Here is a 20780-nt window from a genome sequence, read left to right as displayed (position 1 = left end):
CATGTCATGTCCAACATTTGTATCTGAATAAAGTCTCGAATCCAAATGGGCATGTATCACATGCCCATTAAACTAAACAAGAAAAGAAAGGAAATACCATGGTGAATATTAAGCGAAATAGCCAAAGGGCTGTCCCCGTTTTTAGGGATTTAGGGAAGCCTCATTGGAAATAATCACGGTGAACATATTTTGTATGCATATAGAAATGGGTACAAAAGAGCCTCTGAGTGATAGCTTGGCAGCTGGCGCTAAGCCAGCGGGTGCTATTAATAAGTTCCCAGTAAAAACAGGGTCACCTAACCAGCGCCAGATACTGAGGGAGGGGGGCCAAAATAGACTCCAACCAACCTTCCCCTGCACTCCACACGAGCCAGGGGTACCTGAGGCTAATGCTAAACACTCTAGTGGATAAACCGTGCCACCCTCGAGGGAGGGGGCCTCCCCTCCAGTGATGAAGCATTGGGCTTTATGTCCATCAGCATGGTGTGCAAGACATAAACCACCATCCATGTAACAGGGGATGTATACAATATCTGAAAGGTATAGTAGAGAAAATGGAGAAAGAGGAGATGACCAAATCATACCTGAAGTCTTCTGGGAAGCCTTTTTCATGCCCACACTAAGCGCCCTGTTCATGATTGGAATATTAGACCTCTTAGAGTTGCCTTGCAGCGAGGAGTGTCCCCTTGCCCCCTAGGTTCCTGGTGGCATGCGGGTTTTAAGGGATGGTCCTGCCAACTCCAACAGAGCTGTGTCTAGGTTAGAGGGCACGTGTCCAGGGTCGAAAACATATTCTATCCAGGTGTTGTCCAGACACCAACAAAGCAGTCTCAAGAACCCCCTACCAGTCGCTATACAGTCTTCTGCTTTCCAGGTGTCACTCACCCTGTTGATCCACTACTGCAGTGTTGTCCAGCAGATTTTCGTTTAGCCTCCATGTCCAGGCTTCGACGGGTTCCTTGATGGCAGGGTGAAAGTAATCGCGACCGGAGCATCATCGCAAATAGTAAAATTGACAATAGACGCCGATTGAAGGAGCTTGAGAGTAGTGCGGTCTAAATAAATATGGTCTATGCGAGTGTCTACGTCATGTACTTTGGAATAGTAGCTAAAATCTCAACCTGAGGGGTGGAGTACTCTCCAGCTGTCCATCAAAAGGTGGGACTGGAGGGTCCTATGAAAGTATTTGAGGAAAGCTTGAAGTTTGAGGGTCTGGTATGGGACATGTCGAGCAGGGGGTCAGGGCTAACGTTAAAATCCCCCCCCCCCCAAGAACTCCTTAAATTCAGCCAGTTGTTCCAATGCTGTTTCAATGAAATGAGAAGAAAGATAACCGCTCAGATGAACCAAAGAACTGATCTCACTGGATCCAAACCATGGGTGCCGGCAATGCAATGATATGCAAAATTTAAGAGAAAAAGCTGGGACAGCCGCACTCCAAAAACGTTCCTTTTAAAAAAACTGGTCACAAAAGTAACATGCCACAGCAAAAAATTAGGACAGAAGCTGACGCGTTTCGCACTGTGCTTCGGAGCTTATTCATAGCTATGAATAAGCACTGAAGCACAGTGCGAAATGCGTCAGTGCTGTGCTAATTTTTTGCTGTGGCATGTTACTTTTGTGACCAGTTTTATTAAAAGGAACGTTTTTGGAGTGCGGCTGTCCCAGCTTTTTCTCTTCAATTTTGCTGTATCAATGAAGGTGAAGTTGGTTAGTGTTAGGGGCACAGATCGTGGTGAGCGTATACATTTGTCCAGAAATGCTGCCCTTCAGGAAGACGTATATTCACAGAGGATCTATTATATTCCCAGTGGGCTAAAAGGGGCAAGATTTGTGGATTGCTATAGCTGTCCCCTTATATTTAGATACCGGGGAGATGCTAAGGAACCACTGACTGAAGGGGTGAGTGGGTAGCTTAGGAACTGAATGGGGGGGGGGTAAAATGGGTTTCCTGCAAGAAAATCGCCTGTGTCCCAAGCCTTTTTAGCTCCCACCACAACTTGCTACGTTTGCCTGGGGAGCAGAGGCCCCTGGACATTAGAGGAGCTTAACCTTTTAAAGTAGCCATGGAGGATCTAGAGGACAGTCGGTGTGCCAACATGGTGGGGAAGGTAAATAATCTCCGTTTCCCTCCACCACATCTAACGATGTGCTATAGATGAGGGAGGGGGGGAGTCTTTTTCAATAATAACTGCTCACGGGTTGCGGTTCAAACTAGACAAGATAAAGTTACTGTATTCGGATCTCAAACCTAGATAATATCAGCAAGAAATGGCAAAAAAAAGATAAACAGTATCAGGGTCGGACAGCACCTATCGTGGGTGACCCCAGACTCCACCGGAGGGCGTCTGCGCAATATGTGTAGTCATTCAATACCCAGCTTGGGTGACCCAGGTGGTCTAAAGCACAACAGCAGGGACACCTCCTGATAGAGAATGATCAAGCATGGAGGACAGGAAGACTCGCCCTGTCAGTCTATGGAGGTAGCTGGGCCTGGCGAGGACCCAGATGGGTGACGTGGCCGATCCCTTTTTTACGACTTTTGGGTTTAGCAGGTAGCCACTGTTGAAGTGGTCGGATGGTTGGGAAGATCTGTCGATTGCCTCCAGTCCGGAAAGTCCACAGGATCCAGTCCAAGAGAGGATAAGACGTGCGGAGGGGGAAGGTCATCTTTGGTGCATAGGGTCACAGGTTTGCCCACTTTGGTCACTTGGAGAAAAAAGGGGAAGCCCAATCGGTATGGCAGACCTGCATCCTGGACAACAGCCAGGAGGGGACGGAGTGGTCTGCACTGCATGAGGGTGCGCCTGGAAATATCTTGATAGAAAAATAAGTGTGCACCATTAAAATCAAAGTAAGGCTTGCCAAGCATTTCTTGCATAATGCGGTCTTTAAGCGTGTATTTATGTAACTTACATATGATGTTCTTTGGATTATCCACATCCTGAGAAGGAGGTCTGAGTGCCCTATGGGCGCGATCAATCTCGACCGTGGCAGTGGCAGGCAGTTCCAGTATTTTCTTATATATGCCCACTAAGGTGGGGATAATATCCTTGGAGGCCGTAGCTTCTGGTAGGCCCCTGATTCTAAGATTGGCCCGCCTACTGCGGTTTTCCACATCATCTAACTGGCTGAGCAAAGTTTCAATCTGCTGATCCTGTTTGATGCATTTAGCCTGCAGCATAGAGATGACTGGGAGTGTTTCTTCATATCTCTGCTCCAGGGACTCCACTCTGCTGCCCAGGTGTGAGGTGTCAGCTTTTAGCTGTGCAATGTCCTCCTTGAAAGTTTTCTCTACCCTGTCAGCAAAGCGTTCCAGGTCCTCCCTGGTAGGGAGCGACCAAATATGGCGCCTGATGTCTTCATCCTCCAGGGGGTCTAGGGCTTCAGAGCCTTTGTCTGGGAATGCCGTGGAGCCCAGGGAGGTGGGGGGGGGGGTGACTGATTCACTCATTGACCCTGGGGAGGAAATCAGGGAAGCTGCAGGCTGCTGGAGCTGGGCGGCAGCGTGCTGAGAGGCTTTAGCTGCCTTCTGGGTCTTCGTGGCCGGCGCCAACTTGGAAGCCTCACAGCTCTGCCCGCCAGTCCCAGGGAAGAACGATTCCAGCTCCCCCGATTTAAACTGCTGCATGTGACACTTATTTTTGGCATTTCAGCAGATGAGAAGGTTGAGGGGTGTTGTGGATCAGTGAGAGTGAAAAGGGATGGGAAATTAGAAAGAAGGTACTGTGGGACAGTGATGGTAAAGTGAAATGAAAAAAGAACAAGGAGTCTGTTGTGGAACAATAATGGACATGCAGGACGAGAGAGAAGAGAGGAAGCAACATGGCCTAGTGACATTGAAACCGAACGGGAAAGAAGACGGGTATGTATTAGTAATGGGGGAACAGCATAGGAGATACGAGAGGAAGCAGGATGGTATAGGAGGCAGTATGGATCAGTAATGGAGAAGCAGGATGGCAAACCAGAGAAAAAAAAGCAGGGACCTGTGATGGTGGAGCATGGTATGAGAGGAGACAGAATAGATCAGTAATGGAGCAGCAGGATGGGAGTGGTACCTTTAACGAACTGTAAGGGTGAGTGACCAGATGGGAGAGAAGAGAGGAAGCAGCAGGCAAGAGTGATAGTGGACAGGATGGCAGAGTATGCAGTATGGATCAGTAATGGAGGAGCAGGATGGAGAGAAGTGTGTAAGCAATAGGGTAGGGTGACCAGACATCCCCAGTTTCAGGGGACCGTCCCCCGATTGAGGACACTGTCCCCGAACCAAGTCTGTCCCTGGTTTTGTCCCCAGATTGGATTTAATTGGGGGCAGGGGCAATTTCAAAGAAAGTCAGTGCAGAATTAAAATTAAAAAATTAGAATTACACACCCCGGCTCCGCCGTGCCTACTAGCATAGGGGGGTTGTATTTTTCCCATTATCTGTGCCCCTTTCTGATGATCATGTTCTGGTCGGAGCGGAGGGAATATTTCTTCAGTTTCGGGCGCATGTTATTTTGCCTTGGCTCAAATCCTGGCCAGCCACCTGCCTATCTCCTTGCCTTCCCTGGCGGAGTGATCTTCCTCCACTCCCCATTCAGTACTAGCCGTGGCCCGAGAGAAAGACTTGACAGGCTGTGAGGCGGGCGGCGACGGGCAGAGAGTTGCTGATTGTTGCCATTACTAGTAAAGAAAAAACATGTCCCCGGATTTTATTTGAAAAATCTGGTCACCTTCCAATAGGGGCCAGTGACAATTGAGCAGAATGGGAGAGGAGGCACTGTGGATAAGTAATGGTGATCCGGATGGGAGAAAAGAGAGGAAGCAGCAGGGACGAGTGACAGTGGAACAGGATGGGAGGGGATGCAGTATGGATCACTAATGGAGGAAAAGAGAGTAAACGGGGACCAGTGACCATGGAATAGGGTGGGGGAGGAGGCAGTGTGGATTAATGGTGGTTTAGGATGGGAGAGAAGAGAGGAAGCAGTAGAGGCTAGTAACAATGGAGCATGATAAGAGGAGGCAGCGTGTATCCGTTCTAGTGAGGCAGTTTGGTAGAGAAATTAGGAAGCAGCAGGGACAAATGAGATTGGAGCAGGATGAAAGCGGAAGTGTGGATCAGTATTGGTTAAGCAGCATGATAGAAAAGAGAGGGAGCCGCAGGGACCAGATACAGTGGTGTGGAATGGGAGAGGATGCAGTAGGGATTAGATGAGCAGGATAGGAAAAAAAGCAGCAAAGAGTGGAGAGCAGTGACCGGATGTGGACAAGAATGAGTTGAAGGTGACCAGGTTACCATTCATGAACTCCTGATATACAGCGGAATCATGCAAAACAGATTTTACATTTCTATTCCTGTTCTAAAACCATCTGACAGATGGACATCCACTAAAGCCCCATACACACCATCAGATTATCTGCAGATTTTTGTCTTCAGATTTACCAAAACCATGTAGTACAAGGGCCTGCCTGATTGCATACAAATTGAAACTCTTAAGGTTTGACCTCCTATTATATGGTTTTGGTAAATCTGAAGACAAAAATCTGCAGATAATCTGATGGTGTGTATGGGGCTTTAGGATAGGTAAAGTTTATGGCATAGCAGGATGGGTGCAGAGAGGTTAACCCCTCTCTGTGATGGTGTGTGGGTGGTGGGGTTGTTATCTTGAACAGAAACTTTGACTGATTGAGCCCTCAGATTTTTCTGTCAATTCTGCTTTGTATAAACTAATGGATGAACTTCTGTAGTATTTCTATGGTTACGTTGCTTTGTATGCCCACTCTCAACCCACACAGTAGTGTGACTCACTGCCTTGCCTCTGCTTTCAACATTCAGGGATTACCCAAGTGGCAGCAGGCTCCATTTTTTCAAATAATTTGTTTTTCTACTTGCCTGAAGTCCAGCTTTAAACTGCGTGTGTGTGTATGTGTGTACAGTGTACTGTATATGATAAAATATCTAGCAATGATATTCGGACAAGAGAAACGTCCATCTAAGGCCGCGTACACACGGTCGGACAAAACCGATGAGAATGGACCGGGGTTCAGTTTCATCGGTCCAAACCGACCGTGTGTATAGCCCATCGGTCCGTTGTCCTTCGGTCCAAAATATTAAAACATGCTTCAAAATCGAACTGATGGCCCGCTGCCCAATCGGTCCAAACCGATGGTTAGTACAGAAAGCATCGGTTCAAAACCCGCGCATGCTCAGAATCAAGTCGACGCATGCTTGGAAGCATTGAACTTTGTTTAATTCAGCACGTCGTGTGTTTGACGTCACCGCGTTCTGACCCGATCGGTTTTTGGAACTGATGGTGTGTACGCACATCAGACCATCAGGCCACTTCAGCGGTGAACCGATGGAAATGGCCCATCGGACCATTCTCATCGGTTTGGAACGACCGTGTGTACGTGGCCTAATACAGCTAGTTTTATTTGCTTCTTGCATGTATTTTGCATTACTTAGGAAAGGTAGAGGCCTTATTGCAGAATAGTAACCTGAAAAGTAGTGGCTCTTCACTGTAACATTTAGGCTGTATAATAATAGTCACAACATATAAATATAAAAGACAAAAAGCCTGGGCTGTGCAAAAACAATATCTCTGCAGTCTGCAGCATCTGTCGTGCTAACAATATGACCATATGCTTGAGGAAGTGATGTTTGCATAAAATGATCCCTCCCCTTCTGCAGGGACCGAAAGATCCATGTCTTAGTTCAAGAAAGTCACAGATAATTACACTTTACTTATCTTTTATTTTAATTGCTACTGTTTTACTGCATGTCATCCCTGTCAGCAGCAATTGTCACCTGCAATATTTTTTTTTTTCTGATAAAATGACTTGCAGTCAATTCATCAAAGCACCATATCGAATTTGAGATCAATACTGTAGATTGGCTAAATATACATAACTATATAAACCTAATAATATTGCGCTTTGTGTGAATATCCAAGCATTATGAAAACAAATAAATATAAACCAATAAATCCCGATCTCCTTAAGTGCAAATTATTGTGATCACCAAATCTGTGGACTAGTGATAAGCGATAAAGTCCATATAAATTCAATAAAAAGAAATTGTGTGCATCACGTCATTTAGACCCAATGGTGTGTAATCAGTACTACCACTAAAACCACAGCCACTTACTAGATCATTAGACCCCATATTATAGGTGGTCACAAATCTGTGAAATTGGCATTGGCATTCTTACAAGTTCAGATTCAACATGATCTTATCCTATCAGTTTACAAATGCATTTTTGTTGTGTGTGTGTTGTTCTAAGATAAAGGGAAAACTTTAAAGTGGAATTACACCGTATCTGAGCACCACAAACCAAATGCAATATAATTCATTTTTAATATTCAAACAAATTCACCCATCCATCCATGTCTCCATGCTTTATATCGTTGAGAAATCGCTTTGAAAAACACCCCCTAGCATTTATGACCATTGACATTTTGAGTAAGTGTGGATTATTCATGTAGCATTTACTTCCTGGAAACTATCTGCCTATTGCTCAGGCATGCAGGAGAGGGTGGGCTTAACTGAGAAAGCCCCTCCTTCCCTTCTGAAGACTCTTGGGATGTATGACATCATTTGCCTAGGCAGGGAACCCAGGAAGTATGATATTCTTTCCTATCTATTTACTAATGCTAGCAGCAAAAGGATTAAAAATAGTCAGTGTTGGTTGAGAGAGTGGAGTTCCACTTTAGGCTTTTCTTTTCCACTATGTTATGTCAAAAGCACACATTTTGGCCAACAACATAAAAAATCCTGATCGCCTATGCTAAAGATATTAAGATTTTATTGTTCAAAAATAAGTGGTAGCCACATAGTGAAGTTGTTTCCCTATTTTATCATTGAAATAAAGGAACAATACTGACTGGTATGAAAAAAATGCTCCTATAATTTTATTTTCATGTAATTTCGTATGTTTTTCTTTGTTGCAGATTTTCTGGAGCGGATGATGGAATCTCAACAGCGAGACTCTAGCGCACCTGGCAGGTTTCATGTGGGTAGCGCAGAATCAATGCTGCACTTCCGACCTGGGGGATACCACCCCCAAAGGGCTCTCATCAACCCTTTTGCACCATCACGAATGCCAATGAAGCTCACATCAAATCGTAGAAGGTGGATGCACACATTCCCTGTGGGTAGGTCATACTATTTTTTTATTTTTTTATTTTTTTTTGGGGAGGCACAGAAAACCTCATGGGTAAATGTATTGTCTGTAAGGCTGTGTACACACGAATATCGCCTGGTTCGGCAGGAACTGGCTGATGTTCCGCCAGTTTGTACAGCTGCCTGTCTGAGATAAATCTGTTCACAACTGGCTTCTGGCAAAGGGGCACGATGGAAAACTAGCATCCGACCAGAGGCTGACAGCGCTGGCAGCCAATGATTAGTGTGTGTTCTGGCAGGGACAGTCCCTTTATCAGAATACAATAGCACAGCAGCAGAGAGTGCCTCACTAATATTGCTTGTGTTAGTACGTGTATGTATGTATGTGTGTGTGTGTATGTTTATATATATATATATATATATATATATATATATATATATATATATATATATATATATATATAAAATATATGGATTGTAACAGATCCCAGCTTTTCTTTCTCAACCAACAAATGGCATTACCTTTGATGAAGCTCACTTCTTTAGCATCCCAGATACTAAGGATCAATTTAGGGAATAACTTCAAAATGTTTCCTTTGGTACATCTAATAAACAATCTGACATTCTGAATCTACTGGACTTGGGCTAAGCAGGCCATTAAACATCTCTGGTTCCTCCAGACTTCTTTCCCATTTTTATTTTTACCGTCCAGCACCAAGTTGCACATGAAAATGCATTGCGTTTGCCGAAACGTGAGGGTGCGATTAAGAATTAGTGGCACTTCCACACGTCTGCAAAAGAGCAGCTTATTTTTCCTGTGGGTTAGGAATGTGCATGATTATGCTTTTAATCTGGCATCTGGGGAAACACAAGATGGGGGCATATTATGCATGCCAGTAAACAAGAAGGTACTTTGGTTTGTAGTTAAAACAAAAGATCCTTTAGTCCCTGCAACCCAATACCTCCCAGGGTCAAGGCGCAGACTATATTCTTGGCTAAAACGCTTTCACCATTCAAATATAAGGATACATTTGGTTGTTGTTTTTTACTATTGTGATGGTAAAGACCGTATTATCTTACTTTATTATTATTATTATTTATTATTTTTCAAGATTTATATAGCGCCAACAGTTTTCACAGGGCACACAGTACAGTTACAATACAATTTAATACAGGAGGAATCAGAAGGACCTGCTAGTTAGAGCTTACAATCTAGAAGGGAGGGTCAAGTGAAACAAAATGTAATTACTGTGTGGGGATGAGCTGATGGAGACAATTAAAATACAGTTGATAGGTGTGGGTAGGATAGGCTTCTTTGAGGAGGTTTTTTTTTTAGGGATAGTCTAAAAGCTAACAGAGTATGAGATAATCTGACAGATTGGGCTAAGGAGTCCCAAAGGATTGGAGAGGCTCTGGAAAAGTCCTGGGGGTGACGAGGGAGCTAGAGAGCAGGAGGTCATGGGAGGAACAAAGAGAATGATTATGTTGGTATTTTGAGACTAGGCTATTGATGTAGCTGGGGGCCGAGTTGTGGATGGCTTTGTAAGTAGTTGTTAGTATTTTGAATTTAATTTGTTGGGTGAGTGAAAGCCAGTGGATGGATTGACAGAGAGGAGTAGCAGATACTGAGCGGTTGTTAAGGTGGATGAGTCTGGCAGCAGCATTCATGATGGATTGAAGGGGTGATAGACTATGTAGAGGTATGCCAATCAGAATGGAGTTGCAGTAGTCAAGGCGAGAGATCACCAGGGAGTGAATTAAGAGCTTTGTTGTGTCATTGGTTAGAAAGGGGAATATTTTGGACATGTTGGAGTGGTTGGGGCGGCAAGATTTTGACAGTGATTGGATGTGGGGCTTTAAGTAGAGTTCAGAGTCCAGGACTACACCTAGGACTTTGGCATGCGGGGAAGAGCTTATAGTTGTTCCATTGAGTTTGACAGATAGATCAGGGGAGTAAAAAATGATAAGTTCGATTTTGGATAGATTGAGTTTGAGGAAGTGGTGTGACATCCAGACTGATATATCTGTTAGTAAATTAGTGATACATGAGGAGACGGAGGGAGTGAGCTGAGGGGTAGAGAAATAAATTTGGGTGTTGTCAGCGTAAAGATGGTATTGGAACCCATGGGAGTCTTTTTCAGCTGACCCAGGGAGGAGATGTAGATTGAAAATAGGAGAGGTCCAAGGGCAGAACCTTGGGGGACCCCAACAGAGACGGGAAGAGGAGAGGAGGAAGTAGAATTGTAAGTAACGCTAAAGGTGCGGTTGGATAAGTAGGAAGAGATCCAGCGAAGAGTACAGTCACAGAGAGGGGTGGAGTTTTTTTGAGGAGGTGGGGGTGGTCAACCGTATCAAAGGTCCAGGAGTAGAAGTACAGAATAGTGTCCATAACTTTCTTTGTTACTAGTTTCCTGCGCAACAGAGCAGGTCCCTACCATCTCAGTGTTCTAAAATTTATTGTTGCCAACCATGATGTATTTGAACATATATATTTAGGAAGTAAATCATGTTGCCCCAACCTACAAGTCTCATCCCTTGGGGGTTTTAATCCTAAGGAGGTCCCTGACTTCCATCTTTATGAGAACAGAGCCTTTCTCTCTTTTTATTGTTTCTTTCCCCCTAGTTAGATACAGTCATAGTGGTTTATCTTTCTTTCCCTCACAATTCTCTGTTCTTCTCTGTCTCCCCCCCGCCTGTCTGTTCTGTGTCAGTGCCCGCTCCCTCCTGCTGTTAACAAAACAAAACAACAGAAAAGACCTCCCATCCCCTCTGTAACATAACGTAATGTGTTATGTAAAAAAACTTGCCAATCTGTACCTATATCAGAGCATCTCCCAGAGCTCACATGACTACTCGGCTCTCTCCCCCCCTCCCAGCTGGTGGTCAGGCCTGCCCACAATAGCTGTCAGCCGGGCAGAGGAAAGAGCCGAGGAGTCATGTGAGTGCTGGGAGATTCTCTAATATAGGTACAGATCAACAGGGCACAGGGGCACATAGCATTATGTTACAGAGGGGATGGGATTTTTTTTTTGTACTAGGTTAACAACCACTTTAAGGGAAAAGGGCATGAAAATGATTCAGCGACTATATCTAAGGAGACCAGCAAACTGCAATATACTGTATTACGTTTTGATTTTGGGTATCGATACAAGATGATCATTGGTTTTCACTTTCAATTCTGCAAGCTCTGGTGTTCTGGTTTATACAGTGCCTTTAGATGTTCTATAAATTGCTATTTGGAGACATCTGGCTTGGGTCTGGCCTTCTTTGGTAGCTCACCCTATATATATATATATTTTTTTTTTTTTTTTTTTTTTTCACAAGAAAAGCTCACATTTAGGAACTATTTGGAATGTCCTAAATAAATGATAAGATTTTGTTTTTCAAAATCCTTTTCTCTTTGAATTTATTGTTCAACACAGAGCTGGTGAATCGGGGAGGGTGAATGCTGACACAGATCGCTAGTGAAGTGCTGAGATCGCACCTTCATAAACCGTTTCTGTGTCGGTCAATGACCGCATCTCTGTGTGTGAAGATGATCGGTGGAGAACATGTTTCATAAACCATTCCTCGGGATCACTGCTGTTCACAGTTTCATAAACGGACACATAAATGCCTAAGAAATTGAGTATTTGTTCCACCGACAACATATGTTAAGTAATGATCAATGTAATAATCGCCAATAAGAGGTCATTTTTTTTACTGACTACCAATGAAAGGGATCTCTTTAACTGACCACCAAGTTTCAAATACACTAAGCATGCCACATTGTTTATTCTTTTATTGAATTTTTTATTATTTTTATTATAACCACAACTTCATTCTACTGTACCATAAACTTCAATATCTGCAGTTTATGGTACAGTAGAATGAAGTTGTGGTTATAATAAAAATATTTTTTTAGCTGGGGTTTCCTGAGACTGAAATTTTTTTTTTGAGGGTTCCTTCTGAAGCAAAAAAATTCAGAAGGTCTGACATAAATGCATGTAAAATATACAACATTCCTAAGCACAGAAATGTGCAGTGGATGAGCCTGGAAAGTAATTTTGTGAGAAACTAGTGGGAATCGTTCCATATTTGCTTTCCATTTAACTAAATCGTATGCATCTTATTGTTTTTGCATTTTTCCTCACATCCCTTAGGTCCCTCTGGAGAAGCAATACAAATACATCACCAAACTCGTCAGAACATTGCAGATCTGCAGGGGAATGGCCAGAGAGAATTGGTGCATTCATCAGCAGAGCTTCTTGAACTTGCTTACCAGGAAGCCACTGGCAGGTAATTGTCTTTACGCAGTAACGGTTTATTTTTACTTTAGCACCTTTTTATCACCACGCAACGCTAGATTGTTTGTGGCTTAATCATTCGTGCAAGTAATAAATCTGTTTGTTAGGCAATTTGATGGTTATTTGGACACATGATAAAGGGTAAAGACTGCACACTGCAGAATTACTTCCAAGAAACGGACCGTGTATGGTTATTAATATTAGCCCTCTAACGACTGACTTTTGTCATAGGGGCATGCTGGAAAACCAGCATCTGATCAGCACTCGCAGCCAATATCTGCAAACGCTGATCAGTGTATTCTGGCAGAGGGCAGTCCCCCTGTCAGAATACAATAGCACAGCGAGGAAGTTGCGGCACCCACATTTCTTATGTTGGTACCCCAATCTGTCCGTTTTTTATGTTCAATCTGCTGGTTTGAAAAAAAAAAGCTTTGTGTCTACCAGGCTTAAAAGAGAAGTATGGAAATCGTTTTTGTTTTTTTTCAAAATCATGTTTACCTAGGTGGATGCAGCTCTAAGACTGAGAACTAAGTGATCAAACACTGCTCATTGCTCGGTTCTTAGAGCTCCCTGAGCAGAGAGCTAGTGACTGTCGGTCACCGCTCTTTGCTCTCCCTTCTCCGCGCTCACTGGAGTGCTGTGGTGGAGTGGAGCGGGAGGCTCAGACTCTCAGCGGCTGGCTAAGAGGCTTAGCCGGATGCCGTTCCAGGCATGTGGGTGAATCTTGACCATGTGGTCGGGATCCGCTCGCTGTCTGCTGAAAAGGGGTCACAGGAGTACAGAATGAACTGCACTTTTGTGATCCACAGGAGAAATACAGCCAAACGATCTTTGGCTGTACTTCTCTAAGACAGAGCATCTTAACTCTTTCCTCCTGACTGCTAGCCCCACTATTGGCATTCCACTGAACACTTGCGGAATACTGATCTATTTATTAAAGTTGTCATACACTTTTCACCCAAGATATACACCTATTTCTGAAAATTGTGTACATCTTGGGTGAAAACAATGATGGATAGACCCCATTGTCTTATATTGCTCTGTGGAGCTCTTCTAAAGCAACCAATAGATTATAAAAAAAAATTCCGTTCAACTGGCAGTTAAGATTAATCAATACCCTCATCCACACATTCATGGTACATGGAAGAATCCTCCCACTGTGCCTTTTTATTATGACAGTAGGGGGACTTCCCCACTACCAGAATACAATGATTAGCGCTGCCAGATATAGCCGTTGGTGTGGATCGAGCGGAAATGTTGTTATAGAGCGGATGTACAAAAGTCGATCTGCCATTTGACTTCTGTACAACCACCCTGACTATAAAAAGATCAAAATTTGGCTGGTCTCTGCTGAATCAGCTGAATTTCGATACATGAATAGCAGACTTTAATTTCCTAACGCATATTCCAGAAAATGCACTCTTTTGAGATGGTAAAACTTTTTAAAACACTTTAAAAATATATCTCGGAAGTAGCTTTTAAATGATACCCTGATTTTTTTATAAGATAATCAATCTAAAATTATTTTTTTAAAGATAATATTTATTGATTTGCAAATTATACAAGTTTGAATACAAGAACAGTAAAGCTCTTGTAACCCTTCAGAGTCTGTGTCCTGTGTAGCTCAAAGTGCACATCTATTACATATTGAAGCCCTGTTACACAATACAAAGTCAGAGATATCTTAAGAAAGTAAACATAAAGAAAACATGGTCTTTCAGGAACCCACCAGGGTTAAACAGTAAGAAGAAATTTGGTCCAAGAACCCCATACCTTTTGGAGATCCCAGAGTAGTATATGTCAACAGGTTAAGTGAAAGGACTGGATTAATCAGTTGTTTCAACTTTGATACTTTAACATTCAGAGACCCATGGCCAATTAAAAAAATGCACACATTTGTGACCAAAGTCTTTGTGTCCGGGGGGACACAGCCAAAAGTCATGAAATGGTTGTGCCTCTTGATCACATAGACCAAAGCATATGGGAGTTTGTCTAATCCCTGGGTTATACATGCTACGGGGTGTGTAATATTTGATGAAACAGCTTAAGTTGTATAAGCCTATCCTAAGCCTATAGAAGAAATTACTGATGTCCTATATGTTTCATTAAAGTTATCGCAATCGACTTACATTTAGTTCATGCAGCTATTGTGCTTACTGAACTACAAACATAACTTTTATACAGCAGTAAATACAGCAGTAAATCTATAGTATATAGAGTGACTCTGTTTTATGTCCATAAATACAAAGGGGCAGATTCACATAGAATCCGCGGCGGCGTAGTGTAAGCCATTTACACTACGCCGCCACAACTTACTGGAGCAAGTGCCGTATTCTCCATGCACTTACTCCGTAATTTGCGGCGGCGTAGTGTAAATGGCCCGGCGTATGGACGCGCAATTCAAAGGGGGCGGCTTGTATTTAAATTAAGCGCGCCCCCGCGCCAATCGAACTGCGCATGCGCCGGCCGTAAAAATAGCCCAGTGCGCATGCTCCAGCTCACGACGGAAAACGTCAATGAAGCCGACGTGAGCGTCATTGACGTAAAGTCCTATTCGCGAACGACTTGGTAAAACGATGGAAAAAGACGACGCTGACCCGACGCCATACTTAACATGGCATACGGCGGACCGACGTAAGGTTACCCCTCATATAGCAGGGGTAACCTTACGCTTACAGAAACTACGTAAACTACGGCAAACGTTCGGGAATCGGCGTATTCGGCTCATTTGCATATGCAACGCTGAAATCGACGTAAAAGCCACCTAGCGGCCAGCATAGTATTGCATTTAGGAAGCCGACGGTGTAAGTCGGATCCTAGCCTAATTCTGGCGTATCTTGTTTTTAAAATACAAAACACTGATACGCCGGCGGGATTTTCGAATTACGCCGGTGTATCTGTAGATACACCGGCGTAATTCTTTTGAGAATCTGGCCCATAGAGTCCAATGCACTCCATACAGCAATGAGACCCAGGCATAGGGAGGTGCTATGGGGAAATGGCGGATGGCGCTGCTGCCTGAGGAAAAAGGCTTTTTGTTGGTGACTATATAGTGTACTGTCTGTTTATCTGAACATGGTGTATTGGTGATATCTTGGATTGAACTTGTATTTTATGTTGATCACATGTACTGATTGGAAATGCAAATTATATTTCTAAAATAAAAATGCATAATATCTGTGTTTTTAATTCATTTTTATGTTTGAGTAGTAGCTGCGCCTTTAAAAACCCTTTTGCTGCATTTAGGCTGCATTCACACCTGAGCGTATCATTTTCAGGTGGAAAGTTGCACTTTTACAGCATTCTTCTTTTTCTTCTTTTTTTTGTATTTTGTTCAGACATGGAGGTCTTCGCATGCCAATGGACAGCACCTCATATGGAAGCACTGAAGAGTATTCTGGTAACCCCAGCATGAATGGACAGAGGGGCCACGGTGCAGGTAATACCACTGAGACAGGACTCTTACATTACTGCTGACTGTTTAATATGAATATATTTAATGCCAGTCCTGTTCTCTCACTACAGTTACTAACCACAAAGAGAGAGAATTCCCTGATGAGAGCTTACTCTGCTGCCCTGAACCTAGTGAGTGGGGAGCTTTACCTAACAGTAAAACATGGGAGTATATTTAATACCATAGCGCAGCCAGTCACAAGCCCTGAGTTGTAAAGACTAGTGCTCAAGGTGTTACCTGCAATCTGAATAATTACTTTTAGTACCTTTTTGTCTGTTACAGGCAAGAAAAGCAAAGGGAGCTTCTGACTGGTTCTACTTTTGCTATGCACTAGTTCTTAGAAATCAGGCTTTTTTTTTTAACATCTTGCCTTTTAACCCCTTAACTGTTTTCGAAATACTGTTTAATACTTTAGTAATTAATAAGTAACTGGCATACAAGTACCTATATAATATTTTTGCTAACCATAGGAATCAAGTTAATACAGTTTGATGTATAATATTTCATTTGAGATGTCTCTTGATATTCATGCTAAAGTGCTGATGGAAAATGTGTTCATGGAGGAGTACAACAATTGTGTTGAAACCACTGTCCTTTCCATACAAATATACTATCATGTAATTGTTCTGATTAATATATATTAATATTTGATGTTCAATCTGCTATCCTGATGTCCTATCTTCACTATGTGTGTGCACATCTTTTCTCTCGCATTACTTCACCTTGCTTGCATGTTTTATTGTGACTCACAACTTCCAAATGAAATGACGTATATCAATTTTGTGATGGAATTAAATCATTAAGATTATGATGTTGATCAAGAGCAAATGTTTCCCAATGCATGATGGGGTGGAATGTATATCAGGCATGGCAATGTTAACCTCCTCTCTTTTTCTTCCTTTTCTCTCCCAATGTTTCTGACTGCCTCCAATTCACTTGTTTTTCATACACTTTCACACCCTACCACCCAACGTTTTTCCCTTATCCATAAAATTTTCAATAATTCCCAATTTTCAATTGTCCCCATGAACTCACATTTTATGATCCCTTCTCCACAATTAAAATTGTGTGCATTGCTTTCTTGTTTTTTTTTTTGTTTCTTGGTCCCTTAATTCTCATCTAATCCCCTAATCCCCAAATTGCTACCACACTCCCATTATTTTTCATTCATGCTTTTATGTCAATTACACTTCCTAATCCTGCTCACTATCACTTTCCACACATACATGGTGGTCTCTGGGCAGTTTTGATGCTGTCTGCTCCCCCCATAGTGCCTGGCTTCTGCTGCACAGTTGGGGTGGATTGGAAATCTCTCACCACCCCTGCCTGTCTACCACTCACCACCGACTACTTCCCGGACAGGCAGAGCCTGCAAAATGATTATACAGAGGGCTGCTATGACCTACTGCCAGAGGCTGACATGGACAGGTGAGACTATTGAAAAGAAAAACTATGTTCAGAAGTTATTACCATTATAAAGTTTATTCTGCTATTCATTGTAACCTAGCAAGAGTTAAGGCATACCCCATACCCCACTTTTAAGTACACAATTGGACCAGAGCATGTATGTAAAACGAAAATGTACTTAAAGTGAAACAATACATTTTTTCACTTCTAGGGTGTAGTGGGGGGTCAGGGACTGTAGTGGGGGTATCAGGAGCTGTAGTTGAGGTCTCAGTGGCTGTAGTGAAGGTGTCAGGGGCACACTGGAACAGGGCGGGCTATGCTCTCTGAGCTTCAGCTCCTTCTACTGCGACTGCAAAATGTCTGTACAGTACTTGTAAGGCACTTTACATACACTCGCAGGTATGTCCTTACTCGCGAGTGTATGTAAAGTGAGTGTACTTAAAGCGGGGTATGCCTGTACTTGTGTACCAATTACATGTGCATCTACAAAAATTTGAATATCATCATCAAAGTTAATTTATTTCAGTAATTAAATTCAAAAGGTGAAACTCATATATTATATAGATTCATTACACACAGTGGTATATTTCAAGCATTTCTTTCCTATAATTTTGATGATTATGGCTTACAGCTAGTGAAAACCCCAAATTCGGTATATTAGAATATTACATAAGACCAATAAAAAAAAGGATTTTTAATACAGAAATGTTGTCTTACTGAAAAGTATGTACATGTACAGTATCGTATGCACTACTTGGTTGGGCTCCTTTTGCATGAATTACTGCATCAATGTGGCGTGCCATGGAGGCGATCAGCCTGTGGCACTGCTGAGGTGTTATGGAAGCCCAGGTTGCTTTGGTATTGGCTTCCAGCTCGCCTGCATTGTTGCGTCTGGTGTCTGTCATCTTCCTCTTGACAATACCCCACAGATTCTCTATGGGATTTGGGTCAGGAGAGTTTGCTGGCCAATCAAGCACAGTAATAACATAATCATTAAACCAGGTCTTGGTACTTTTGGCAGTGTGGGCAGGTGGCAAGTCCTGCTTGAAAATGAAATTGGCATCTCCATAAAACTGGTCAGCAGAGGGAAGCATGAAGTGCTCTAGAATTTCCTGGTAGAGGGCTGCGCTGATTTTGGACTTGATAAAACACAGTGGACCAAAATCAGCAGATGGCACGGCTCCCCAAATCATCACTGACTGTGGAAACTTCACACTGGACCTCATGCAACTTGGATTCTGTGCTCCTTCACTCTTCCTCCAGACTCTGGGACCTTGATTTCCAAATAAAATGCTAAATTTACTTTCATCAGAAAAGAGGATTTTGGACCACTGAGCAGCAGTCCAGACATTTTTCTCCTTAGCCCAGGTAAGTGGCTTCTAATAGTGTCTCTGTTTTAGGAGTGGCTTGACAAAAGGAATGCAACAGTTGTAACGCATATCCTGGATACATCTGTGTGTGGTGGCTCTGGAAGCACTGACACCAGCTGTATTCCACTCCTTGTAAATAGCCCCCAAATTCTTAAAATCGCCTTTGCTTCACAATCCTTTCAAGACTGCGGTTATCCCTGTTGCTTGTGCACCTTTTTTTCTGCCACACTTTTTCCTTCCACTCAACTTCCCGTTAATATGCTTGGATACAGCAATCTGTGAACAGCCAGCTTCTTTAGCAATGGACTTTTGTGACTCACCCTCCTTGTGGAGGGTGTCAATGACTGTCTTCTGTGCAACTGCCAAGTCAGCAGTCTTCCCCGTGGTTGTGTAACCGACTGAACCAGACTGGGAGACCATTTAAAGGCTAATTAGCTAATTAAAGTGTGACACCATGAGTCTACAATATGGAACTTTCTTTCTCGTACATCACAGGACACAGAGCGGCATATTCATTACTATATGGGTTATATGGAGTACCTTCAGGTAATGGACACTGGCAATCTCAAACAGGAAGTGCCCCTCCCTATATAACCCCCTCCCATAGGAGGAGTACCTCAGTTTTTTCGCCAGTGTCTTAGGTGTTGGTCATGGTTTAGCTTACCTCCACATCCTTGGGATTAAGGTGGGCTAACCGGTTCTGTCCAAAGGCCTCAGTGCTAAAGTGGTCAGCAACCGGACCCCAAACCATTGGGGTGTAGCCCATAATGCTTTCTGTTCAGAGAGCTGGACCCTGGGCCCAGAACTTAGAAACCTTTGGGGGCCTAATGTTTCTGTTGCCAGGGTGCTATATGGGCCCAGGACAGTGGCTCCTTCATAGGAACCCAGGGCCTGAAGGTCTAGACGCCACCCACGGAGATGGGGGAAGATTGGACCTCTTGCTGTGCAAAAGTCCTGCGGCATGGAGCAGGTAAGTATTGGGGGAGCTTGCGGAACTTGGTTCTTAGCAGGTTCCCTACAGGGGGTGCACAGGGGGACAGGCCTGGGTATGCTCTGCATTGGCAAGGAATCACTATGTCTATGACAGAGACAGGATGATTCAATCTTTTTTCCCCAGTAATATGTGACCTCCCTGGTAAGTGTTGCTTAGCTGGGCTGCTGGCGCTAGGTGTGGGATCTCTGTAAGAGGGGAGTCTTTTTCCCATGCTAAAAGGAGGTCTGTGACCTACCTAAAGGGCTTACCTGCCTGGGTGCCTGCGCTGCTCCGTCCTCCTCCATGTGTGATGGCCCCCGCCGACGGGCGCGCGCGCGCGTGCCCGAGATATAAACGATTTTCGCGCCGTTTCCGTGGTGGGGGCGCATCCCTGTGGGCGGCGAATCACAAATAAAGGAAGGGGAGGTCCTTCCATTAGCTGCCAAGAGCTCAGTGTAATCCTGAGCTAGAGGAGAGGAGGACACAGAGCGGAGCACGCCGAGGACACCCGGTGGCGAAAGGAAGAATTGCAGTTTTTCTAAGGACTGTCAAACCTACAGATAGGTTTTCTTTTTCCTTTTTTCAGCAGATGGCTATTGGCAATACTTAGTGGGAAACAGAGTGGTTTCTTTTCCTCTTCAAAAAAAAAGAAAAAAAAAAAGAAGGGAAAGAACTGCTGATCTCCCTTCTCAGTTTGGGCGTTAGTCTCTATCGCTCCCAAACCGACAGATCCCCTTAGCTACGTCTGTGGCTGGGTGATAGCAGGTGTACCTCGGTATTGTACCATGCCTTCTGGGTCAGAGGGTACAAAGGGTGGGGATTCCCCCGCAAAATCCGAGGGCTCAGACACGGCTATGCCGCTGCTCTCCCCACAGGACATATCAGGGCACGCCTTGATGGGACCTGGGGGATCTGGTGCTGGGGCTGATCCAGGTCAGTCCAACCCCGGCTTTGTCACTGAGAGAGTTCTTGCTGTTTCTTTAGGTGAACTAGAGAAAAGAATGGCAAAAAGGATAGCTAAAGCTATATCGGGTAGAAAGCGGACTAGGTCTCCGTCACCCGAGCAAGAACCCTCAGACACAGAAATCCTTTCCCTGGGGGAATTGGATAGACTTGACGCTTTGGACCAGGGTGGTTCAGAGATCGAGGATCTGGATACTGAGGGGTCTGGTTCAGCCTCCCAAGGGG

At 43.8% G+C, this 20780-nt stretch overlaps 1 protein-coding gene across 6 annotated transcripts in view; it reads left to right on the top strand.

The window, feature by feature from the left end:
* DEPDC5 (DEP domain containing 5, GATOR1 subcomplex subunit) overlaps positions 1–20780 on the top strand; it is a 127576-nt gene that overhangs the window by 63849 nt on the left and 42947 nt on the right. For 5 of the 6 annotated variants that reach the window (XM_040349708.1, XM_040349699.1, XM_040349683.1 and 2 more), the window contains exons 22-26: positions 7931–8134; positions 12245–12380; positions 15727–15827; positions 15914–15973; positions 17087–17270. In XM_040349708.1, the coding sequence (XP_040205642.1) occupies positions 7931–8134; positions 12245–12380; positions 15727–15827; positions 15914–15973; positions 17087–17270 (685 nt within the window). The remainder of the gene's footprint in view (positions 1–7930; positions 8135–12244; positions 12381–15726; positions 15828–15913; positions 15974–17086; positions 17271–20780) is intronic. The other variant, XM_040349692.1, reaches the window with a different exon arrangement.

Source organism: Rana temporaria, chromosome 1 (genome assembly GCF_905171775.1).
Source record: "Rana temporaria chromosome 1, aRanTem1.1, whole genome shotgun sequence".
NCBI lineage: Eukaryota > Metazoa > Chordata > Amphibia > Anura > Ranidae > Rana > Rana temporaria.
This window is presented reverse-complemented; position numbering and strand designations above follow the sequence as displayed.